Source organism: Patagioenas fasciata, chromosome 1, assembly GCF_037038585.1.
Source record: "Patagioenas fasciata isolate bPatFas1 chromosome 1, bPatFas1.hap1, whole genome shotgun sequence".
Taxonomy (NCBI): Eukaryota; Metazoa; Chordata; class Aves; order Columbiformes; family Columbidae; genus Patagioenas; species Patagioenas fasciata.
In genome coordinates this window covers 204,470,757-204,498,087 of record NC_092520.1, presented here as the reverse complement: position 1 = coordinate 204,498,087, position 27,331 = coordinate 204,470,757, and the positions used below count along the sequence as shown (strand labels likewise).

General features: G+C 35.2%; 1 protein-coding gene across 10 annotated transcripts in view; it reads left to right on the top strand.

The window, feature by feature from the left end:
- The window catches only part of CACNA2D1 (calcium voltage-gated channel auxiliary subunit alpha2delta 1), a 400,174-nt gene that overhangs the window by 325,085 nt on the left and 47,758 nt on the right, over positions 1–27,331 (top strand). For 3 of the 10 annotated variants that reach the window (XM_065838799.2, XM_071803488.1, XM_071803491.1), the window contains exons 13-19: positions 13,114–13,192; positions 15,213–15,262; positions 16,835–16,924; positions 19,842–19,910; positions 21,536–21,610; positions 22,992–23,066; positions 26,782–26,838. In XM_065838799.2, coding sequence (XP_065694871.1) covers positions 13,114–13,192; positions 15,213–15,262; positions 16,835–16,924; positions 19,842–19,910; positions 21,536–21,610; positions 22,992–23,066; positions 26,782–26,838 — 495 coding nt within the window. The other 7 variants (XM_071803490.1, XM_071803489.1, XM_065839639.2 and 4 more) reach the window with 5 other exon arrangements.

Here is a 27,331-nt window from a genome sequence, read left to right as displayed (position 1 = left end):
ATACCTGGGCTGTGTTTATGTAACTTCTTATTTAAAATATTCAATTCCACAACTTCCTTAGGTATTTACATTTTTCATTTTTCAACACCTGCCTGTTTATAAACCTTTCCCAAAAATTCCTTAAGGCAAAATAAGCTTAGAGTTTTGGGTTTTTTTTTTCCCTGTCATTTTACAGTCATTACAGAGAGCAATTAGTTCTCATCAACATTTCTTACATTTTAAGACAACATTTTTATTTTGATACCTTCATCCAGCTATTCAACTTTTTGTCTTTTCGGTGGAACAAACTGATTTCTTCCAAATTCTCCTTAGTTATATCTTAAATTCTTCTAATTCTTTATTCTCTCTCCCGTTGTGTACCAGAAGTTCTCTCCATCTTTCTTAAAATATGCTATTGAAGAGCTAGAGAAACATAAGTGGTATCAATAGAACTGGGTATTTGATATGACACTTTTTTCATGCACTGTAGAATATAACTTGCGTTTTTGGAACTGCCTTACACTATTGAACTATATTGGGTTTTTGCTTTGCTCTGAATCTTTTCCCCATAGTGCTGCTTTTTACAGGTATCCTTCAATTTCATTTTCTGTGTTTAATTTTCTAAGTATTTTTAATCTTAAGTTGCACTTAATCTTAAGTTACATTAAGCAGTTTCTTCTTGTAATCATAGAATAATGTAATAGTTTGAGTTAGAAGAGACCTTCAAAGGTCACCTAGTCCAACCCTCCTTGCTATGAGCAGGTTCATCTCCAACTGGATCAGGTTACTCAGAGCCCCATCCAGCCTGGCCTTGAATGTCTCCAGAGATGGGGCATCAATGATGTCTCTGGGCGACTTGCTCCAGTATTTTACCATCCTCATAGAAAAAATATCTTCCTCATGTCTTCTTTATGTATTCTCTTTCATGATTGCCAGCTTTCTTGTAACCCTTTATTCTTCAGATTATCTTCCCACAATACTCAACAAGCTAGTTCTTTGCATTTGTTGAAGTCTGTCTCTTTGAAACGTAAATCTTTGATTTACTACTGTCATACATTTCTGCCCTCAAAATGAAAATCAGGTCTTGATCTTTCACACAAATGATCTTTCTTCTACATTTTCAGTTAACTCCTCCTTCAAAATCAGAAATAAATCTAACTGGCTTTCGTGTCTTGTAGCAGGATAGGAAAATTTATAGTTCCACAAGATATTCAAGAATTGTGCCTTCCATCATAAAGTTTTATCCACATGAACCTATATTATTAAAGTTATAAATAATTTTTGTATGCTTCTGGTGTTTGTTGAAGGAAGAACTATAAGTACATTGCAAAAAAAAGACTGTAATGAGTGCAGTAGACAGAGAAGCTGTAAGTTGTTCTGCTATAAGTGCCATGTAAGAGAGACTCGCAAATCCCATTCATTTTAAAATATAAGAATGGAGAAAGTTTAGAAGTTAAGAGTAGCATTCTGCAGATAGAGAAGCAAACCTGGACGCAATAAAAAGTACAATTATGAAGATTAGAGAGGCTTTTCTATAAAGTTACATCAGTATAAAAGTGCATCTTTCTATGGATAAACTTCAGATTTTGTCCACTTAATAGAATAAGTAATGTAATGCAACTAGCACAAATAAATATATATTTTTAAAAAGAACAAACTATTATTAAGAAACTCTAAAACTTGATAGTAATCTTAATTTGTTAATGCTGCTCAGGTGAACTGATAGATGGGTGTTGAGCATTGGTTGAGAATTAGTCCCTTAGTGATTGAAATTGTTTCAGATCTTTAAATAAAAAGATTTGCAGAAATATGTAGGAGACTTTACACTAGGGTTCAAAGGAAGGAGTAATAGAACGCGAATTTTAGTAGTAGGCATGAGAATAAGGTAACAGCTGAAACAAGCAGATGGGAGCAGAAGCTGTATGCTTGCAGCAGTGGAAATAGATAACAGGTTAAGAAGGAAATGAAAATTTCAAGAAACAAAGTTACAATCCATTCAGATAACGAGAAATGTAGGCTTATATATTCAAGAAGCATAACAGAGGAAAGGGATATGAAATGGACAATGAGAAAACACTAGGGCAGGTGTACTGTAAACTTCACTTAAGCAAGTAGAAACCCTGTGCAACTTAAATGTAAAATATGAGAGATTGCTACAGACACTGTAAGGAAGGGTTGCTTTTTAGGAGAGAACATCTGTACCTGAGATGAGAGAGCACTGTCTGAGAAATCTTATCAAGAATAAGAATTATTATGTGTAATTAATTATTTTTGTATAACATTTTGCAAAACATTTTTTGATTTTGACAAAAAACAAGAAAAAAATAATCTTTCAAGTAAGGGATGAGTATTCTGGTGAGAAACAAACGGAAAATACTACAGTCTCTACTTAGGAAGTTACTTGGACTCAAAATCCTGATTAGTCTAAAAGAAAAGGCAAAACCTGCTCTATCGTATCTCCAGGAAATCACAGTCACATTCTTTAATATTTTACACTATACAGGATAGGATTTAATAAACAGAATTGAATGTACTGTACAGAATACAATGTCTTTAATAGAAGAATGAAACTAACTTTTCAATCTTGTACTTGCATGGTTATGGAAGATGACATTCAAGTTTGAGCTTTTAATTATTCTCTTGAGGTTTTCACAAACAATTTAATAAGTCTCATTACTAAAACACAGATGAGGGGAAAAATGTTATTTTTCAGAACAGAATCAGCCCCCATATGAAGTTTTTTGTATACTTAGCCTATTATGTGTCTTCATTCCTCTGTTCCTATATTCAGCTTCTATTTGAAGTCAGTAGTTTTAGTTGAATTCATATTCCTGTTAGCCTTGTATCAAATTCAAAATGATGTTTGCTGAGTGTTTGTTGAGGCTTAGGTGGGAATTCTGCACTTCATAATCTCACTGTTAGTCGTGTGAAAAAGACATTTAATCCATACTGACCAAAGAACCTGAAGTGCAACCTGCAAATGCATTTTTTTAATAATCCAGAATTTATTTAAATGAATCTTTTTTAACAACAAGGAATTAGGCTTATTTACACATGATTTGATAAAACCATGTCTTAGCAGGCCATTAATTATATAATGCAGACTGGTCGTATTGTATTCTCTACCCTATATGTACATAGGAAAAGCAATGATAACCTGAATGATTTCTGTTGCAAACTTTGTAGATGCTGTTTTATTTGGAAAGAAAAACAAAGACAAAATCAAAACCCTCTAAGGCGATATTTTGTCTGTCATAAGTAGATCTGTAAGAAGCATACTTATAAGGCTGAAGACCTTTTCAATTAAAAAGCGGAGTTTGGGAAAGATTATTAAAATTTATGTACATCATAGACTAAAAAATGGCTTAGATCTTGTCACCTAAATGGTGATTCAACAATAATATGTTGTCTCTGCTCTTTTAGACAGTGGGAAAGCAAAATGTACATCTAGTTTTACTAAGAAAACTCTGTTACAAACTGTTAAACACACCAGGGCTATAGACAACCCCCAGGTTTTTTATCTGTGGATTGCATGTAGGATTTTTTTTTTTTTTCTGAATATTTAGTTTATTTAGCTGATTACAAAATAAATGAAAATAAGTATCGTTCAGTATAGGAGTGAAGTGTCTCATGATGACTTTTTTCTTTTTAAACCATCCATAGGATAGATGGTATGTATAAATCTCTTTATACAATGTTTCTCATAGAGAATCCTCAGATTTCAGGTGCATTTTGGCAAGAAGGACAATCTGTGAGCATGCACAGTGATGCATTAATTGCTAACTGTGAAGGACGTTCTCAATTACTTGATGGCGCATAAGACTCGGTCTTTCAGCCACACTGGGACATTTGCCAGTTGGTGACAAGAGGCATCAGCACTGCCCGCTTGGGTCACTGATGGAAGGTCTTGCCCGCAAGCACAGGCAAGGTCAGGTTGCCCTGAGCACAGTCCTATATGGCAGTGCTGAGTTTCCTATGTTATCCAGTAGTTATTAATGTTTTTCCCTCCTAAAAAAAGGAAAGGGAACTAAACTTGAAGCATTTTCATACCTAAATCTTCCTCTTTTAAAGTGATCTGAGGAAACTGTTCTGTTCCCAGGTCAATCTCCAAGAAATAGCACATGAACATGGACAAAAGTCCCTTCACCTGTTTAGCTGGCATACTCTTTTTCAAGCTCTCTAAATTGTTTTTGTTTAGATTTGTCATGTTCCTGTGAAGATCAGGCCTCTGTAAAATTGAACGTGAACTTTTTATAACTGATAGTTCCAGAGAGGAAGATTTCCTGTAAATGAGTTCTGCTGGAAATGAGAATTTTCAATGACCCTTCCCTTTTCTCCCCATGCTTTTCCCTCTTTTAATACAACTGTTAGGCCTTTGCAACCATTTACTTTCAGTCAGTGTTTTCCACGCTATACACACTTGAGTAATTGGAGTAAAAAATGGAGGGAGTACAAAACTAAAGAGAAAGAAGGCTTAGTGTCACAATATGAACAGTAAACATCTCTTTAATGATTCTAGCCCTTTCCAGCTGCTCAGCTGCCTCCAAATGTTTTGACTATCAAAGAAACGCCCAAAATGTTTTTAATCCAGACTACAGAGGGAATTACTTTGTCAACTACTTTGTCTGACTCCTGATATGAACCACCCAATTTACAAGGAACTCTCAGCAAAAACTTACTTTTTCTCCAGGGAATGCTAAATGTTGAGCGTCAGAGAGAAACAGCTTAGGGAAAAGGAGGAATTGAGTTGGGTTTTATTTCAACAAAGAAACTCTGTTATTAACGTGACCAAGGAAGAAAACAGATCAACTGACTAAAACAGATAGTCAAAGTAAAATATTCAGCAGCTGAATTACTAAAAAGATTACATTGTAATTTCTTCATCTGAAGACTGGGAGACAGGATGAGTGGCTGGAAAATTCACTGATCCAAATTGAGTGCTTTACACTTATTTCTGAGGTGGTGTGGGGTGGTCTGGGGAGGATGACACTTTTGGTGGAAATCACAGGAGAAGCAACCAGTGTGCCAGCATCCTTTGAACCACAGCTACAGCCACATATCTGCATCACAGAAGGCTGTCTGAGGACTATTTTGGGGTTTTCCAGATAAAATCCATCTCTGCCTTCCAGCAGGGTAAGCTGAACATACAGCAACTGCATTACACTCTGTCAGAGACTTATTAATCTAACTGACTTAAAGCACCATTTATATTAGTACGTTGCATGGAGCCAAGACGTGAGCTTGGCCACTGTCCTGCAATCCTATGTAGGTTTTAAGTGCTAGTAAAACCTGGGAGGTTTTCAGCCTTCGCCAGCTGGTACACTCCCAGACAAGGTGCTGGGGCTGCTCCTGGGGCAGCAAGGAAGAGGGAAAACGAAAGGAGCAAAGGTTCAGCTTCTGTGCATGGATGTGGGATCTGCTGCCATAGTTGCTCAGAAGACTGGAGAGTGGACCAAGGCCCAGTTTTTGGTAGGACTGACACAGCCAGATTGACTCTCAAACTTAAATTTGAGCACGTCATTGTGAAGTCCTACCAGTGTTTTAGAAAGCATGTCTTTTCTCTAACTACTCTTCTTGAGACTAATCGTATAAAAAGCTAATAAACCAGAACTGGTTTACACTTACACCTAGAAAATGTTGAGATTAAAATCTTCATCTTATTTATGGACAGTGTAGTACAGAAGACATAACCTCCTCATCGCTATGTACCATTCCTACATGAAGTTATTGTGAGCATACAAAATGCAATAATTCCACTTTTACTTGTGTGATACTTCTGGCTCATCAAAGAGTATGTCTAAATGAGGAAAAGACTTAGACCACGCGATCAGCAGTCCATTTATCTAATTATAACCAATTTAACAGAGGTAGATTAGTAGGTATCAGAAGGGAATTTATACCTTCGTACTTCTAGCCATACAGCAGAAGAGGAAGCGGCACCACATTCTGGCCTTTCTGTGAGCAAGGAATGAGTTGCTGCAGTCCCACAAGGTGGCACTACGAAGATGTAGAACAGTGTCACTGAATTAGTTTGTTTATTTTTTTTGCTTCTGTGGGAGTGTTAGTTCTGAAATTTTTCAATATGATAACCATAATGGTGTTTTCAACCTCTGCACTAGAAAATAGCCCCATTTTCATGCTGATATTTTTTCTTTCTGAGGAAACAAAGAAAGCTGGATGAAACCACTTTTTTTAATTTTTGAAACATTTTGCAGTTCTCAAAACACATTTCAGGGATTCATGACTTTCACTTTAAAGACTTCAGTGAACATGCAACTTTCGTTGTATGCATATGCTATGAAAACTTAAGCTATAATCCTCCCTTTTTAGTTATTTTTGTAGAATAATTGCATATAACTACAACATACATCAGTGCTCTTGGATCTTTTTTCCCAATAGTAACAGTATAGAATCATATCCAAAGCAAATGAAATCCTCCAATAATCTCCTAATATGTAACAACTTAAATTTTCTTTTTATTTTAAGACAGAAGGATTAACATTCGATTGTGATGTGAGCTAATTTTGAGAATGTCATTATTTATTTTCTTTATTAGGCTATAATTACGCAGACTATAATTAGGCCATGAATTCATAAGTTATCATTGCAGCTTGAAGTTTGAGGTTGAATTGTAGTGAATGAAAGATATTAATGATAGAGAAGACTGCAAATATACACAGAAAGCTTGGAAGAAATAATTCATTGCGGATAAGTGTCTAGAAAAGTAGTTCCAAGGACCTACTCAATTAGTCTTTAAACACGTGCCTCAATTCATGCATTTTTTTCCATTGATGTCAAGGGGATTACTTGCATAGTTACATGCCTTGCATACAGGGTCAATTATGAAAACATTTAAGTGGGTGTTCTATCAAATGTATTTCTATTTTCTTCATGTCTATAAATTTGAAGATGTCCAGCCTAACATTATCTTTGCATCCCATTACTGGAGAGCTAAATTCTTATTGTTTCCCCTGTATATTTTTCTCCGCAATTTTCCCAAGTCTACACATATTTTTGGACAGTACTCACAGCAAGAAATAGATCCTAATGCAGCCAGAAATATCAAAAATCAAAGCTGATATATTTCAGTTGGTGTATTATGCCTTCTTGATATTTCTTAATTTGTCATAAAATTGTGAATTCCATGTTTGGAGTTGTAGGTCTTGGAGACTTCACAACGTTAACACATGACTAGGCTTCATACCCTGCTGCTTAGGTCTTCTCTGTTTTTCCCAGTTGCTGTTAAGGGCAAAATGTGCAAGCAATCTAAGAGATACAGACGAAAACTGGAATCTCCAACTTCTGACCTCTCTAGAGCCCAGTGTTCAGAGCAGTGGAAGTGATGCATTTGCTTAAACTAAGAAACGTAAACTCAGACCTCTTCTGTGTGAGCATTAAATTCTCATTTAAAAGGTTGGAGGCACCACTGCCACAGTCATGTTGAAAAGGGTGAGTCTTGCTCAGTCTGTCATGAGAAAACCAGCTTTACTCTTAGAAGTGGATCAAACAGCTGCATCCATACTAATAAATGATCTAAGGCCAGGGTGAAGGCTGGAGAAATGTCTGCAATTATCCATATGGTTTAATTGTTTGAGACTCAAACACTATGGTTCTTGGCCTGCGGCAATCAACTCTTTTGAACAGTGTTTGGGTTCAGTGCAGGGGATAGCATGGACCAGGGCCTGTTCTCAAGTGATTTTATAAATACGTCACCCAATATGGGGGGGAGAGGACAGGGAGGGAAGAAAGCAACATAATTTAGCTATAGAAATGTAAGCCATGCTGTGCCGCTTGCCCTCATGGCCTGAGAAAGAAAATGGGTTATATTTCATTTTATTTACTGCATAAAGACAGCCTAAGGGATCCAAAAACTTCCCTCTAACACATCATTGTGAGTCTTTTCCGTGCTGCTATATGCAGAACTTGTATTTTTTTCTCCCTTTGCTTTTTAGGAGAAAAACAAACAAAATAAACAACCAAAACAAAACACCAAACCAACAAAAAACCTCAAACAAACAGAAAACCCCACTCTTTTATAGATATAACCTAACAGGTTCAGGAATGTGTCCACAGGAGTCCTGAATTCAGCAGTTCAGCATGACAGATTATGGACCAGAATTTAGGTGAAACTCTGTTCTTGGTGCCTCATCTTGGCTAATCCTAGGTAGTTTTCTAATTAGTGCATGGGGTTTTCTGATCGTCCTCTGAAGTTATGTTCTCAGTTCAAATTGCTCATAAATACCTTCTGGTCTGTAGCAGAATCCAAAATCCTTTTCAGATTTCTGCCCACAGATGTGAAGACAGTAAGGAATAAAAGGCAATCACAGTTTTAACTGTGGCAGCTTGAAAACCACATAACATCAAGACCTGTGTCAGAAAAGCACCAAAATGATTAAGTGGTTTAAAGCCTCTGCTTGCAATAAATTTACAAGACAGGGTGCATAGTAGGATATAGAAAAGCAGTTTTATGATTTCATTCAGAAAAATAGGCTTGATAGGTTGTCCTCTTATTTCAGAAGTGTACCTATTAAATATAAACCACAAACAATTTTTCATCATATCTGATAACCTATAAATGCATTAGTGGGAAAAATAATTTCCTGGATCATGCTGGAAATACTGAATTATTTATTCTCCTTTATCACAACTTCTCTTTGTCTATAGTAAAAAAGATTATCTGTAAATATTTACCTGCAGTTATAAAGGCCAGATTAAAATACTCTGAAATGATATTGTCATTACGAACACTGAAGTTGTAGGATTTGATGAGATCAGTTTTTATCTCAGTAATTTTGTTTATCTAGCGGTAGAGAAAGATGCAGTCTTGCTATTTTTACATGATAGACATGAAATTATGGGATTCCTCTTGCCTACATGTAGCTTGGTAAATAAATTGTATTTGGTAAATTATTGTATTAATCTTGATATCTGATTCCACAGGTTGGTTAATCTCCTCCTAAACACACTAATTAAGAGATGCACAGAAATGGCTACTGAGAGCACCCTCATTGCAGCAGCACAAAATTCAAGACAAATAATTTGTCTGTCAAGAAATATGCATTTTCAGTTATTCTGAACCACTTGCAGAGTGGCTGCCATTTCTCAGACTGTTGCAGACTCACATAGATTGCCTATGCGCATATGCAGTAGTATAAGCAGCAAGGGTGATTTCTGTGCTTAGTTACCACTTTGAATCAACTTCACTCAAGCTGTTAATTTTCTGCAACACTCATACTGTGATACACCCAAAGGAAGAGTCTAATTTAATCTTTATTTTATTCCAATAGCAAAATTATGAAATAAAATAGGTAAAAAGTGGCTGAGATCTGCAGGCAAAGCAGCCTTTTCATGGGCAGCTCTTCATTTTTATCTTTGTTGCAACTCTCTTGAGTGTCATTATCCTCTAATATCTGTAGCAGTCAAAATCCTTCTATTCACCTTGATTTTTATGAGCTTTTTCTGCTAGACAAAAATTTAAAAATGAAAATAAAATTAATTATGTAATTAGGGAACAGTATTTTCTTCAATACAGTACTTCATCTATTTTGTGCAGCTTTCTTTTTCGTCTGACACTTCCTCTGATCAGGAGTTGGAGTTTTCCTTGTTTTTGTTTGATGTCCTTCATAGGTTCCTAGGGTAAGTCACATTGCAAGGGACCTCAGGAGATCTCCAGTCCAATGTCAGGAATAAGATCAAGCCAGGTTGCTCAGGGCTTTATCTAGTCTGGGCTTTAAAACCCCATAGGAGACAGACTTCACAAGCTCTCCAGGCAGCCTGTGCCACTCCCCGCCTGTCCTTACATTAATTTTGTACTTGTTTTACTTATCAATAAGTATATTGTTTTACTATATACTGTAAATAAATAACATAAAGAATAAAGTAAGTTGTGTTCCGTCCCCAAGCTTAGTTTCAGAATCTGAAAAATACAGAGAACTAGCTACCTGTTAGCAGCAAATGATGTATTCCTGACAGGACTGGCACAGCTTTGGACTTGTACTCTCACTGGCACAAATCAGGACTCTTAGATTTCAGTCCTGTATCTGACCAGGATGGCAGAGCATGGCGGTGCCCATCACCATTTCCTCTTCATTCTAAGGGTACAAATTTTTCTAGAAGGACTTCAATTTGAATTATCCCATTGAAAATTAGGAAGCATGGCAGCTCCTATTTGCTTTTCTGAATCTTCCGTTGGTTTTTACTGATTGGAAAGTTCTGTTTATTTATGAAGAGAAGAAATGGAACTCCTCTGTATGGAGGCAAGGTTGCCCTTTCCATGGGAAATGGTCTGGGGGACAGAAGTGTCCATCTGCTGGTGTGGATGATAGAGAGCAAGAGTCATAGCAAAAGGAAACAGGAACCTGCAGTGTATGCAGAGCATAAGAGGCTGCAGAGAAGCACAGAGAAGAAATAACCAGGGCTCGGTGGTGATGGAAAACAACTCCTTGGGATCAAAGAGTACTTGGCACTTTGCTTCTACTCAGAAATTCTCTTGGTTGAAAGCAAACTTGAAAGGAGGGACAGGCAAATGGAGAGGTGCTCATATCCATTGTGTCTGATCTAGTTGCTCCAAGAGCATAAATTCCCTATTAAATGTAATTAAATCTGTCTTTTCTAGTTTAAGCACCATTTGTCTTCTTTGGACAGATGTCTATAAGGAAGAGGTATAGACAGATGCATTTCAGTTCTCTGGCTGACTCTGTGTCCTGTCACAGAAAATCTTAGTGCAGAGCATGTTTTTTTGCTAAAATTGGCTTGTTTAATTTGACTTGCTGACTCGTTTTTCCAGCTGGTCTGTCATTCTACTCAATTCCAGATGAGAGAATAGGAAAAAGAAAACTCTTTTGAATGTTCCACCCTCTTGCCAAACCAAGTAACAATTAAAAACTCCAATTTTCATTGCTGTTCTTTATCTCTGTTAATTATCCAAGGAACAGTAAATCAGCTATATTGTCCTCTGCTTGTTGTCAATAATTTAAATTCTAAATTCTTTATAGATTAGTTGCAGATTTAACGTGCTACTTTTTTTCTCTAAATTACATACCATTTTGCGACTTGAATCCAATGCAGTGTTTCATTTTTATATTTGAGATCAAATGCTAGACAGTCCAGTCTAATTGACTCGTGTTGGATACACACACAAAGCCACATGAGACTGTCTCAACAGAATTAGTTACTTTTAATCCAAAAGAGACATCAGGTCACTCAACTATCTAACTAGTGACTTTCAATGGGGGTTCTCTTATTGCCATGTGATTTTTGAGAAGAATGTAATCTGAATCAAGCATTTAGTGGATACTAAACTGGGACAAGTTGTGAGTCCTAAAAAGAGAACAGGAGTAAAGTAGATAGGAACCTTTTGAACTGAGAGATACCAATAGAAAATAACATTGTGATATTCAGCTTGGGAAAAATAGATGGTAATTAAATAGAAACAGAAAGATCTACTGTAAGAGTAACACCTGGCATTTTGTAAACGAGGTCAAGAACAAACAGAGGATGGCAAATGTAACTTGAATTTACAACGTGATGTAGTATTAACAAATCAGGTGATGACATATCAGGTGAAGTCATGTTTGCACTATCAATACTGATATTTTCAAGGTAATAGAAGATATTTTTCAGCTATCTCTCTCCATATGAACTACGAGAACAAAATTTGACAATCACACATGTACAGACAATCCCATACATGTCTGGGTAACTAGAACTATAAGTGGCTTGACAGATTACTGAGAAGTGATCTTATATGGTATAGTCTTATTAGTTTTATTGAAAAACTTCAATTTTTGTCTGTATTTAAAAAAAGCCCAAGAATCTCAATCAGCATTCAGTGCAGTAGTGTACTTGTTTTAACTCTGCTTTTAACTGCAGAAACAAAGAGTTTGCATGGATGAAGCAAATCAAAATGTATTGTTAATTAAAAAGTACATCAAGCACAAAATTTTGTTGTCCCTCCTTGCATATAGGGCTCAACATTAATAAAGTTTCTTCAATTGCTAGCTGCTGACTGATGATTTGGAACTATTGCTACAGCTCTTGGTTAATATATAAGCTCTTATTATGTCACATGATTTTTGTTGCTTATTTGATGACTTCATGTTGTCATCTGTGATTTGTAAAGTGAAGCGGTAAAGTTAAACGTCCAAAAAGAAAGAGATGCCTGAAAAGCAAAGTCAGTCTGGTCCTTGGACATTCCTTCAGAGGGACATGAGAGCAGAGAACAGCTTATTAAAACTGTTGGGAAAGTATTTTTCCCACCTTTTATAGAAACGCCAGGTTTTGTAGCAAAGTGTCAGCCAGAATCTAAAACATATTTGTGATTTTTCTATGTGTCTTGTAGGATTTTTAATTTGCGTACAGCAATACCAATTTTTATCATTTTTCTTATTCAAATCAGAGAGTTCACATGGAAAATAATTTCAGCTGAGAATCCTGCTTTCAGTCTAAAACTTTGATAGAATTTGTTGAGTTCTTCTGAAGTCATGACTCCCCTCAGTTACTGAGATAGGTTGGAGTTGCATTGGCTAAATAGAATAGAATTGTACTTACAAAACATATAGTTTTAATGAGTATCAAGGGCTTAAAGTGAAATATCAAAAGCTTAACCCTTTATGGAACTCTGTTGAACTAATTTAGTGGGTTTCAATGGAAAAGAATAAAAGTCTGAGCAAAATGATAATTTGTTTTCTGTACTATCTGAAAATATAATTTTTTACCTGAAATTATTTTATATCCCAAAAAGCCCTGGTTTGCATTGCTTTGAATTCTACTGCCATGCATATGTTTATTTTAATTTCTTTTGAGGATCTAATATGGATAGGAGATTATGTCAACTAATTTAAGAAAACCTGGAGAGTTATCATTACCACCTTAGGACCAAAAACCAGTAAGAGCTTTAAAGTATGAAAGATGCATGAGAAAACATTCTTCCTGAGTTCTAGTTCATGGACCAAACAATAAGAATACATAAAATATCATAATAAAAGTGTGTCTATTATTGTGATTAAGAAAGGAAAATTCACCATTTTCTTTTTCTGTCCAAATGTAGAGGAAAAAAAGTATTTTTAACTTGAGAGTGACACCTAATTAATGACATATAGTTATGTTATATGCATTGTTTTTCAACTTGCATAGGTACGTGTGTTCACGTTTTCTGTTGGTCAACATAATTACGACAAAGGACCCATACAGTGGATGGCCTGTGAAAATAAAGGTACTGAGTTTTTATTTGAGACTATTCTTTGCTAGAGACTTGGATAGGCAATATCTTTTTTGTTTTCTAAAAATTATAGTTCTTTTTTTCAGCCTGATTTTTAGCTTTACTGTATTTTTAATAAAAGTTCGAGAAACTTATTTGATGAATTAATATGTGTGTTTGCATATATGTGTATACAAAGAATAACCCTGCATATTAATTTCTGGTTACTTTATTTAAAACTTTAAATTATAAGAAAAATATCACAGTGCTTTTCGTAATAATGATACTAAGATATTATGGTTCAGTTTTGAGAATTCTTGTTGTAACAGCCATCTATGAAAAGACGGAACTGATGACAGATAAGAAATTAAGCAAAGCTGTTTTATATTAAGGGGTCTGGACAAAGGGATTTTTTGTTTGGTTAGTTGGCTGGTTGGGTTTCTTTCTGTTTTTCTCCAAAACTTACAAGGAACCAGATGACTTGCATTATTTTTCCCTTTTTTGATGAAAACATCAAAATTATTCTTGCTGTTATTTCTTAGCTTCTAAGAGCGTGTTACATCTTTTTGATTTGGGTGGGTTGGTTTGTTTGTTTGCTTTTCCTGATCTCTTTATGTAGGGAAAAAAAAAAAAAAAAAGGCAAAAAAGGTAAAAGTAAGGAAATAAAGTGCTTTCTGCTGATGTGAAAAATGTGGTCAGAAATATTTTAAAAGAATGTGAGAAAGGGGTGTCTGAAATACCTTACAGCATAATTCTGGAACAAGAGGTAAGAGATGAATACAGATAAATAGACTATAGAGCAATTATCAAACAATATTGTTTAATATTTTAAACAGAGCATTTGCCAGACTTGACTGAAAATACAGATATATTTTAAGGATCAGTAAGAAGCAAGAAGTTAGAGGTGGGATAGATTACAAAGGGCCTTGAAAATTAAGACTGCTGGGAAAGGAGGAGAAGATAAGAATGAGAGAGAAAGATATAGACACACAAAAAATAATTATATAGAAGAATCCATAGGCTGTATGAATAGCATACATACCATAGGCTTGTGAGTCTCTCAGTATGCTGGCGAGTTACGCACGAGATCTTTGTGAAGAGCAGATTGTATCGTTGGATAATTACAGACAATCAACATTTGTTCTTTTCAACAGGGATGTTTAACTAATGTCTTTGTATCTCAAAATACCATGTGTAGTGAAGTCCATTGTTTTAAAACAAATGAGGACCAGTTGGCTTAAAGCATAACCACCTATGTCATCATATTATCGAAGCAAAATAATCATAATCTTCTCTCCAAAACTGATGTGATTATTTGTTTGCATATCCAAAGCAGCAAGATTTTGTTTAAATTTTCCTTAATTAAAAGTTTTAATCTGTTGTCAAGTCATGCATTGCTTACAGCAAAGTAAGCAACTAACCTTGGTACTCTTACCTCTCCAGTCCTCCCCAGTCCCTTGCAATTTGACTTAAAACTTGTTTGTTCTGAAACTGGATGTCTGTCTGAAAGTACCTGTCTTTTCAGTCTTATTGGCAATATTTTTAATTCGAACCAATAAGTGATATAATCAATGAATAAAGAAATTTCTGATGTCTAGTTAGAAGAAATACAAGCTTGGTTTTTGCATTTTTTCTACAACTCTGAACTTCACTGTTGTAGCAGACTGCAGCTAGACTTGAATTCCTATATGTATTCAGTATATAATTATACTGTTGTCACAGAGTATTAAAATGACCATTAAATATACTTGCACATCAGAGTAACTGGGAATTCAGAAGTACAAGTTCAGCACATTATCTCAGCTTCAAAAGTAACAGACAAAGATACACGTTGCATACTTTTAATGCTTTAGAGTAACTAGCTTGGCCTATATGGCATTGGGACCCATTATATGTGGGCATGCGTTGTGATGGTATGTACCAAAAAATATTCTACTGATATGTGATAATTTCTATAAAAATAATTTAGAAATTACAAACTAAATGAAATTACTATATTATAGTAAGAAGGCATTATTTCTGTTTCAAATTTTAGGTTATTATTATGAAATTCCATCTATTGGAGCTATAAGAATAAACACCCAGGTAAGTGTGTTGGCCAAATATAGACACAGATGTAACACAAAATTGGAGTAATTTCTGGTTTTAAGTATGTTTAATTTCGCCTCTGCTTGAATCAATTGAATTTTATGATACATTACACTAGAATACAGAGAAAAGCTAAAGCTTTCTTTTGCATATGAAGTGTTATTCTGTTAAAGTACTCTAATGTATTTATTTATTTTTAGTAGTTTCAGTAAGTCAATTTACAATGTGATCCCTGCTTCCTTGGCCAGCTGGTCCAGAGCAGCTTGCATGCGTACCAGTGCCACTGGCTGAAGCAGGTTGACCATGTGCACACAGCAGAGCCTTTGGAGAGATCTGTGTACCGCAGATCTTCTCTGCACAAGGATTATGTTTTGGACTCCGGTTTCCCCCTGGCCTCTTTGATCCCGAAACATGGCAATGATTTTTTTTAGAAAGTTCTATAAACCCAGTAATTTTTTTGTAGCCTGTCTAGACATTTATAGTCTGGCTCCTGCCATAGTTACAGCATTATCCTAAGGGTTTGTATCAGGCAGAGAAGGCTGTGGATGAGTGTAAGGGCACAGTCCTACTACAGAAACAGTGACCTGGTACAATCCTGCTCATGGGAGAGGTTCCTGGATTGATCTAGCCAGTCTGAGAGGGACGCATTATCTTTTCTTCAAAAAGGATGCAGGATAGATTTAGCAGCCATGTATGTTGATAATTAATGACACAGGACCCTGGAATTATATGGTGTGATCCAAACTGATGATGTAGATGAGCAGGTATTCTTTTCAGTTGTCTGAAAGTCCACGTACATAGATGTTCAGAAAAGCAGAGAAATATCACAGCACTTCTTTGTCCTTCCAAAGCCAAGCATGACATTTTTTGGCAGAAAATGTGTCCTTTATTGGCTTGAGTAAGAGTCCTTTGATTCTGTTAAACTCTTCCAGATAGTGTCTGGCAAGAAATATCCCTAATATGATCAAAAAAAATAGACAAGGTTGAAGACTGAAAGAAGTTTGACTGCATTCGCTCCCAAACCAGACCAGAAGTCTGACATCTCATAAGATCACCAGCTTTAGCTGTACTTCGTGACTGAAGGAAGGCAGGAGTTATTAGGTTTTAAAACTCTGACTTTTTTGTTTCAGTAGAAGTTATGCAAGTTCTTGCTGTAGGCGCTGCTACAGTACTCAACCTCCGTCGCCCACTCTCTCTTCTGGGTTGAAGGTTCTGCAATCTGCTTGTAATTTAATTATGTCATTAGCAATTAATTTTGGAACTGAAATAGTTGTAATTCTCACTTTGTGGAAAGAGAGCAGTGGTTATGGATGTGTAAGGTCCATGTAACTGAGACTGAAATACAGGAACTGCCTTGGCAGTAAATACTGCAAACTGAAGATGAAATTGTTGGGTAGTATAATTTTAGATAAATAATTAAATACTGCTGCTCTATTAGTTGGGAAATTTGACTTTTTTTTTTTTTCTTTGTCTTTTCATTGTTTTATTTAATTATTGTTTATTTTTTATGCTCTTTCTGGACTTGGTTTAATAACTGCCTTCTGATGAGTTTATTACGCTTTTTGACAGGAATATCTGGATGTTTTGGGAAGACCAATGGTTTTAGCTGGAGAGAAAGCCAAACAAGTCCAATGGACAAATGTCTATCTGGATGCTCTGGTATGATCTGTATTTATCACAAGTGAAGAGAGAAACTTATCAAATCAGTAGCTATTGGGGTCCATTTTCCCCATTCCTAAGCATACAATTTCCTACAGTTCCAAACATAGTATTCTTTAATTTTCAGCATCTATGCACTTCAATACAGTAATTTTCTTAAAGCTATTTTTAATGTGTTGGTCATTACTTGCACCTAGTATCCTCTTAGGTGTCCTGAATTTTAACAGAGAAAAGCAATTTGTCCTTAAGTGTAGGCCATTGTCATCCTGAAATTAACGAAAGAAAAACAGAATAAAATAGATTTCCGGTGTTGTACCTGTGCTGCACTAGAGGTTGTGTCCCTGGGGTGGACTTCTATTTTTTTTTAATTTCTTTTTTTTTTAAGTATTCCAGTCAGAAAACTGTCAATGTTACTGGGTGTTTGCACAGATTTTTAACTCGGATCTCTAAACTGTCACAGATACTGTAATTACTTGCTTGTTCAAGGTAATGATTACTTTATTTGAACAGTGTGTATGATGGGGAAAGAAACAAAGAAATACGTGGAATGCTTTCCTTATAGCTGAATTTATCACTTCAGCCTTGTAAAACAAACATATTCAGGAAACTACAAAATGCAAAGTATTATTAGCAGTAATCTAATCTGTTCTACGTAACCTTCTTCCGAGGAACTCTTATCTCGGCAAAAATTACTACAAAGTGGTCATCTGCAATCATGTATTTAGACAATTCACGTGGTCATTGAAAGTCATGTCAAAATTCATTTCTGACCATCACTCAGCATAACACTGACCATGACATAAAGGAAACAGGTTTTCTTTGGGATTTCAGTGGCCAGAAATTCATTAACCATGTTTTCTTGGATACTATTTAGGTACTTACTGGAAACACAAAAAATGTTATAAGGAAAGTTCATAAGTTCTGTACATGTTCTGTTGTAAATCCAAATGTAAATTTGTAACTAATGATAGAAAGAGATCTCTTTAATTAAGTAAAATGAATGATACCTGCAGAGTTCCATTGTGTTGTTTTATGTTTTCAGTAGGTTCATTCAAGTCTTTCCTTCGCACTTTTCTGCGTTCATGTTATGTTTGTGTATCAGTAATTATCTGTGTATCTAGATATTTGTCTGTATGCAGACATATACATGTATAAAAAGTATGACACGTTCTTTCAACTAATATATTTTTTAAGTGAAGACCAATCCAAGATAAACTATTGCATTGAAGGCTGAAATTTGTGGACTTATTCATCACAGATAAAAACATGAAGGCACAGGTCTATCTAATCCACTCTGGAGACTTTTCTGGATTCTTGGTGTTAGCAGGGATTTTGACTAATTTGTCATACTGGTTCTTTATCTTAAATTCCCTAAAGCAATTCTCTCCTGTGGGACTTGTCCTTCTCCTGCCTGTGCCTCGCCAGACTTTGTCCCATCCTTTTTCTCTTACTGTGCAGAAGCTGTTTTGGGGCTAAGGCTAAAATAATGCAAAGTTTATTATTAATACTTGAGGCCACATTTGAAATGAGCTTAAGTTCAGTTTATTAAATCCTAAAGAGGTACTTTCATTTGGTGCTGTCTTTGAAGAATGCTTTTAATAATTTGATGTATTTGTGGCAGCTCACAGCTCTTTTTTTGCCCTGTTCCTTTAGGTTCTGTTATGGTATTACTCTGGTAACACTTTCTGCAATATATTCTCAGAATTTTTGGATACTTTTAAATTTACCAGTTAGTCACAATATATTCGTAATTATTGTCCTCTCTAACTGTACATTTTTTGGGAGAGAGATGGTGTTACCAGCCATACATACCCCTCCTGTTTCATTATATGTCTCTTCAATGCCACTTCTAAAAATATGCTCCTCCCTCTTTTTTTCTGATTCATCTCCATTTCTTAGTTCTCTTATTCTCCTAAAAAGTCCACTTCTCCTCTTAACCTTGCTTGTTGCAATGTGACTAACTCTGATCTCACCACCTTTCATTTTATACACAAACTTAAGTTCATGAAGGATGGTTTAAAATTCAAAAAGGTGCTACTGGACTGGGAAAATGGAGAACTCATTTCAAGAGAGTGCTTTAGTAAAGTATTTTAGCTTATTTTTTTCTAATGAAACTAATGCAAAGAAGCGATACGATTTCTTACTAAAGTACATGGAAGGAGTAAGCCTCTGTGGAGGGGGTGGAAATTTGAAATTAAAAACTGACATTAAAAAAAAAAAAGATTGAAATCTGCCTGTGGACAATTTCAGATGGAAAACAGATCCTTTCAGGCTATCTAAATGTGTGGTTTTCTGGATCCTATTTTCAGTCTAAGTTGTAAAAAAACCAGATTTCTGATATCTTCCCAAATAAGTGTAAATCCCTTGCCTCAGTACCGAAAGAGTCAATATGATTTTGCAGAACTGATGATGGACATTATTGCAAGCCACTGAAAGGTAGCAATGATATGAAAGTAGTGGTGTTACCTCTTGGATTTTTTAAACTGATTTTACCTGTATGTATTTGTTGCCTACCTATTTGCTATCTCTGAGTTTGGTTTTGATTTCTTCTCTTTATTTTTGTTTTCTGTTCTTTTTTTTTTTTTCCCCGTACTATCTGGAGTTTTTAGTATAGTGGGAACTGTAGCTGTAAACATGTTTTCATAACATTTATTTTGTATTAAACTATCAAGTCCTAAGTTGTTGCATACCATTTATATTTAAAAAGCAACCTATTATTCTCACTGACACATGGACACAAAAAATGTAATTTTAACTTTCTATGCATAAAATCAATAAAGTGGTATTATTTTTTTAAGCTAGAACTCAGTGCTCTGATCTAGTGTTTGGCTGGATTGTTCTAATATATAATAGTTTGGTAATTGTTACTTAACTAAAACCTATTTTTTTCTCCCCTCTGTATGTGATTATTTTCTAGGAGCTGGGCCTTGTGATTACAGGAACTCTACCTGTCTTCAATCTAACAAAGGAACAAAATGACAAAAGAGTAAGCTGTTACTTAAATGAAAAACAAACAAACAAACCAACTGCAAACAGCAAAAAACCCCCACAACAGTTATTTGAATTAAATTTAATGCCAGACTCCTTGAAAAGTGTGTATTTCCATAGAGCTTTCTACAGTTTGTGTCCTACATCAGAAACAAAGGGGTCATCTCTAGTTGCCTGATAACCTCCCGGGAACAAGAAAATGCAGATCACCCTTTTTGTAGTTCTGAGTTTCAGGATATGACATCCCTTGATCTATCTCTGTTGCGTGGAGGCAATGGGGATGTATTAAGTGCTCCATAGATGGGGAGTATATGGTGATATTATTCTGGCCTTTTTAAGAAAGGAAACTCAGATATATTTATAAGAAGTCTGTGAAGCTATGACATTTCAAGGTAAAAGGCAATGATGTAGAGACTTTAAATTAATTGTTTGTAATTATAATAGAAAATAGCACAGCGTACTTTAATTATTCAGTAAATACAGTTCCCTATCCCTATTAGAGTCTGACAGGGAATTAATTTATGTCCTTTTCACAAAATCAAAATGTTGCTTTTTTAAAATTAGACCTAAAATGTGCTTTACAGTGTGCGGTAAAATACTGTCCATTTGGTGTGATACTCACGTTCATTTAGGTCAAAATATGCAGAAGTTTAGGCAAGATATTATTTGATTCAATTTCTCAGATATTAAATTGACTCAGAAGGAATAGATATGAATTTGATCACATCGGTTTCTTTTATTTACTTTCAGAATAGTTATCTTGTTTTCCCTTTAAAACCAAACCAAAATGAAAGATTTCGTAAAAAATACAAGTTAATGCCTGGAAATCGCTGAGTCCAGTTGCAAAGTAAGAGACTTTGCAAAGTGAGAGACTTATAAAACAATGTCTTTCTAAGGAAGTAAGACAGTCATGGTCTAGTACATAGAACCTGGATGGAAAAAGAGGAAAACCTGAAACTACTTGACTTAGGTCTCTACATGAATTTCAGGTTACACATTGCAAGGTGTGTCTTCCAATACATATTCCAAGTTTATTTAATATGGAGAAAGGATTTAGGTGGTACTATGTAAATAACTACCACCCTTTTCTGTAGCAGGAAAATAAATTACAAGTAAAGTAAATTTAGCGCCTGAGTCCCTGATTTCAAATGTTGATGTTTGTTATAGTCATGGATTATTGTTTTTGTTGTTTTTTTAGTCATCATTATGCCATTGCCAAAAGAGGTCAATTGTTTTTGGGCTCTTAGGAATTTCTCAACCTATGCATGTGATAGTAACTCTGTATCGGTGCTAGTAATTTAGTATCTACATCATTGGCAATATTAATGCATCATTTTTGATTTCACCTGATTTGTTACCACATTTATTATTTATTCATTGAAGAAAGCGTCAATACTCACCTTCATAAAAAAGTTTTCATGTTCTACACTAAATTCTGAATGTATTGAATGCTATTTTAAATAACTTGGAGATTATTTAAAAAAATTTGAATAGGCACATAAGCAACCTTTAAAGTAGTATCTGTCAAATGAGATGAAGGCAAAATCAGAATTCACTGACTGTTACATTTATTCTGGATTTTAAATATGCCAAACATATTCTAACATTTTGGAATCTTGCCAGAATCAGCTGATTCTTGGAGTAATGGGTGTTGATGTCTCTTTGGAGGACATAAAAAAACTGACACCCCGATTTACGGTAAGTTACTTGCGTTGGTGGTTTCTCTTTAAGTAAGATTTATGCCTGATTTCTTTGCATCTTCTTTCATAACTCATACAGCAATGACTGGATACAAGTCAAAATACCAGCAGGCTTCTTTTCTGTACTCTTTTTCATTGTTGTAGGTTTTCTGATGGTTTTCTCTCCAGCCATATATGTGCTTCTGTGTGAACTGTCCATCAGGATGCGTTTGTAAAAGCCAACTTTTACATTGGGGGATATATTCCAAGTAATTATTTTCCTGTAGCTTATGGCACAGCTACTTAGTTGAGTGTTTGGTTCTTATGCCAGTGTAGAGTACATAATCATTTCAACTAATAATACCTAGTATTTATATAGGACAGTTCTTTATAGAAAATTTGTTTAATATACGTATCTGTCTGTACCCTTCTCAGTAGGATTGATTTATATATTTAGACGTCTGGGGAATTTCTAAGAAAATAGCTAGTACTGTTGAAAACAGCAGCTGAGGAAGCAAAGGAACATCACGGATTTAACCAAAGGCAAATGCAAAGTCCTGCATCTAGAATGGAATAATCCCATGCCATAGTACAGTCTGGGACAGAATGCCTCAAAAGGCAGGAAAGAGCCTGGGGTCATAGTGGGGAGGACAAGCTGAACAGAAGTTAGCAGTGTGTCCTTGCAATAAAGAAGGCCAGCTGTGCAACCAACACCTGCATTGGGAATACTGCGGCCAACTTTGATCTCCTTATTACTAAAAATACACAAAAACTCTGGACAGAGTCCAGCACAAAGCCACTAAGTCGACCAAGGGACTGGGGGAGAAGCTGAGAGAGATGGGTTTGTCCAGACTGAAGAAGAAACCTAATGGGTTACCTAATGGGAGTTATAGGAAAGATGGACCTTGACAGTTCTTGAAGGTTCATAGCAAAAGACAAGAGACAATTGACATAGTTGTGACAACAGAAATTCCAGCTGGAAATAAGGACAAAAAAACCCCAACAAAACAAAAAAACCCAAAATCATTGTGAGGGTGGTTAAACACTGTAGCACATTGCCCAGAGAGATGGTGAAATTACCATTGAAGGTATTCAAAGACCCTTTGAAACTTAATCCAAATTCGAAGTTGGATTTTATTTTGAAGTTAGCTCTGCTTTCAGTGAAGGATGGTACCAGGTGACCTCCAGTGGTCCCATCAGCCCAAATTATTCTCCAAGTTTATGGTTCTAACAGAGTAATTACTGGGAAATTACCTTCTGTATGTTAATACCTCATGTATTTCATGATGCCTGAGGGAATGTATTTTCCTAATGTGGCCATTGCTGGGAAACCGTTAATTCTTCTTTCTTTATTGTTCTAAAATCTTAGAATGCTAAACTTATTGTTTTTTTTCTTTCAGCTTTGTCCAAATGGATACTATTTTGCAATTGATCCTAATGGGTATGTGCTACTTCATCCAAATCTCCAACCAAAGGTATGGAAAACCTTCTAATTTATTTTTCTATACTGTGGGGGCGTTGTCAGAAATACAGAAAAGCCTAAGATCTGCTGAATGTACCAGACAGCTAGAAAACAACAGTAAAGATTTCTCAGTTGTCGGGGTGTCAAGAAAATCCATGGTGCATGTATGACTTCTTCCAAATCTGCTTTAGTCAGCACAAAGACCAGCAGTGCCTTATATTGAATTTGGTTATCAATAAAATAAAAATATGCATATTTTGCACACACATTTTTGTATGTGGAATAAATGTGTTAGCATACCTATTAATATAAAAACAACTACTGGAATATCATTGTGAAGAACTTGTAGTGTGTTACAAGATGCTCTTGAAGCAAACTCTGAGGAGGTTACTAGTGCACAGATTTATTTCTTATTTCAGAAACTGAAACTTCCATACTTGCAAAACTACAGAAATCAGGGGAAAACACAATGTATTTTCTTGTATCTTTGTATTTCTTTACTTGTTTATTTTCTGTTTGTCAGAGCTGAAACCTGAACTGCAGATCTGGGATGGATGTAGCTGAGCACTCTTTCCCAGAATGTTAGAATTTTTTATAGTTCAACTTGAGAAACTTCTTTCATCTTTAAAGATGAAATCCTTATCTAAATTTGATTAGGACTCAACTTTCCCCAAATTTCAGGAGAATTTAAACCCAGTAGTTCAGACTGGGTGTAGTCCTGACCCTGAAGGGACTCTTACATTACATGTAACTCCTTAAATAAGTTGGCTCCCTGGCTTTGATGAGATATTTAAAATGTATGGATGATTTTTTTTAGTTTTTTTTTTTTTTCTGAAATCAGAACTTTAAATATTTTCCTTTTGGTGAAGACTTCCTCCATGTCAAACAGTCTTCTGTTTAGTGGAATATATGAAAATGTTTGTATTTTAATTACAGTAGAAACGTACTTTCAGCAAATTTTGTCTCACAAGTTCATAGTGCACGAATGCAGCATTATATAAAAGAGAGTTGAAATTTAACTAAAAATAATTTTAAAAAATCACCCCAGATTGAGAGAAATGTACAGATTATTTTTACAAGTTAGAAAGAATAATGAATCACTATAAGTACTGAAGAGTAAATAATATATCCATGTAGTGCAGTTGTCAATATTAAAATTCCTCATTAAGATGGTTTGAGCAATACGTAGCCAAGATATATGCAAGCCGTCAATACCCAGGCAAATAAGTGTAGTATAGCTTTAAAACTTTAGTGGTACCCTACTGCTAAGTTATTTTTAAGCACTTAGTACATTTTAAATTTCTTAAGTAATAGAAACCTGTATTTGCTGCCTTTGGGCATGGAAATACTGTTGTGTTTTTTTTTGAAACTGGATGCATATCCATCACTTTATTCCTCCCAGCCGTCTTCCTGTGGCAGAATAGCAGCAAGTCCTCGACCTCTTGGCTGTGGGGCTGTCCTCTCTTGTTCCTTCACCAGAAGGTCTTACCATAGCTACAAGGGGGACAGCAGACCCCCTTTTCAGTACTTTACAATCTTTCACTATCAAAGGCAGAGAAAGAAATGTACAATTCATCTACATATTTCAGTAATTCATTTAATTCTTAAGCTGGGGGAAGTCAGCATTGTGAATATGTGAATTAATTTCCTGGTGAAGTAGTGAATATGTTTGAAATCTTTTGCCAAGTGTGTAACAAAAGAAGAAAGGAAAAAAAAACCCATGCTTCTGAAGAAGAGAAAGAATAACTTGATCTTAACTGTTGATGAAATATCCCCTTTGATTTATTTTGAAAGGACCCTTTTAAAAAGAAAGAAGAGAAAGAAAAAAGAAAATTAAGGATTTTATATCGTTTTCATAATTTACAAGGGCTTCAGATTTTGGATATTTGCATTAGATTTTAATGTGTTAAAAAGTAAAATTTTTGTTCTGGTGATTTAGCTTGGTAAATGTCTCTGAGACAAATATATGCATCATTACTGACTGAATCTCTTCTTCATTAGAGATTATTAGAAATTCAGATGATGACGAGTAGTTTCTTTAACTTTTCCTGATATGCAAATGAAACTATTGTTGTTAACAGAAGGAATATAAAATGAAGCAATGCAGTATTCTCATTTTAGGCACAATCTTGTGAGGAACTGATGGATATGGAATCTGTTCATCTCCCATGTGCTTTTATGTTGCAACACTGGAGAATAAAGAACCTTTGTTAAAGAGTGAAAACTCAGCTCATCCCAAATAAATCTAGCCAGACTGAGATGGCTTATTGAGATACTAATTGACACAGGCTCTGGTTTTTTATACTTCAAAGGATATAGAACTTCAGAGATGCTTTCAGATATTGCTCAAATGTTTGATTTAGAGTATGTTTTTAAAATGGTGTTTTATAATTGATATGTTTTCTGTTGTAGAATGTCTAAATATAATATTAAGCATATGCATTATTGTTATTGTTGTTATTAACAGTTACACAGACTAGACTTTTTCACTCCCAGTTTGTTTGGGGTGATGCATGCTATTCAGACTGATACAAGAACTACGTTTTAAAATTAAGGTACACTCCAAAGACAGATGTATTTAGAACTCATGGACCTCTTTTAACATGTCATATTAATTTTAGTTGAACCTCCCAGTAGCTCTTAACGTATTAACAAACAACTTCTTAACCCTCTTTGCCAGCAATTTTTCAATAGATGTAAACTAAATCGTAACTTCATCTTTACCTTTGAAGAGGTGAGGGTGTATTAAACTTCCAGTGGTCACTTCTGAATGTCTTCTACTTTCCTTCTGAAAACCTGCTACCTCAAATCAAAACTGGTTCAACACAACCAACTCACAAACAAACCTCTAGAAATTCAGAACCTGTAAAGTAATTTGCACAGCTGAGAAAATAAAATGAAAGTCAGGTTCAAAAGTGGAGTAAAATCATTAAGAACTTTCCCATCGTGTTCTTATTTGCACATGAAAACTATTATACATCAAAGCATAACAGAGGAAACCTTTTTATAACTTTTGGTTTAATATAGCTTTAAACTGCTTGAAATACTATTTTTCAAGTCGTGCAGTTAGTTATACTACATTTTTAAACAAATGCTTAATTTTATGTTCTTCTGACAGTTTTCTTTGTGTCTCTGTGTGCATGTGCGTGTATTTTGCCCATTGTCGTGGGAGATAACGGGGAATACCCCACCAAATATACGTAACCACTGCAGTGACTGCCTTAAGCATGTGTCAACAAGATTAATCTCAGTTACCTAAGATTTGAAAACAGTAAATAATTCAATTTCTGCATCTGTTCTAAAGATTAGCAACCTTTTCTTCATCTTCATTACGGTTCTGATCAAAATCCATATAAAACATCAGATGTCTTCAGTAGGATCCAGTATTTTGTCGTATGGTTTGCAGTTTTGAAAGAAATGTAAGAGGGAGTGGTTTTAAGACCAGATGCAACAGTAAACAAAATTTGGAACTCATTCTATATTTTAATTTTGGCAGAGTATGTAGGAGGAAGAGCTCTCTGATAACATTCACGTTGTTTAACACGTCTGATTTTTATTTCCTTAGACAAAACCTGTGTGTAATTCCGATAGGGAGATCAGAACTCTTGATCGGAATGCGGTCTCTGGTTCCAGTAAACGTATGCTGGAGAATACAGACTTCCATTCTATAGCGTAGGCTGTTTACTAATTGTGTAAAAATATAAATTACTGCTTTTTTGTTACTTCAGCAAATTGGTGTGGGCATACCAAAAGTTAAATTGAGGAAAAGGAGACCCAATATACAGGTAACTTTGGATGGAGGTGATTAGTGCATTAGAGTGCATAGACCTGGAAATACAGTTAGAAAGCTTCTGCCCTGCTTACTAGGAAAATCTAACTAGAGAACTGTTTACTTTGACAAACAGCTTCCAAAGCATGAAGCTTGCATCCTTCCTTGTTTAAATAATAGAAAACATGTTATTGGCTGTAGTGAAGGGCGTTCCATCAAATTATGGTGTTTTACTAATAGGTGCTAATTAAAGCCGTGTTGTAAAGCTTATTCTTCAGATTTTGAAATCAATTTGAAGACTGGAAAAAAAAGAGACTACTTGTGCTGGCTTTGCTTGGATAAATCCAAAGTCAAGAGAAGATCATTCCCATGACTTATTACCAAGTTTTATTGTACAGTGTATACTGTATTACATTAAAAAATGCAAATAAAGTGTTCTTTTCTTTTTTTTTTTTTTTTTCCTGGGGAAGTCAGCATAGGACACTTGTTTTATCTGCTATTTATATGAG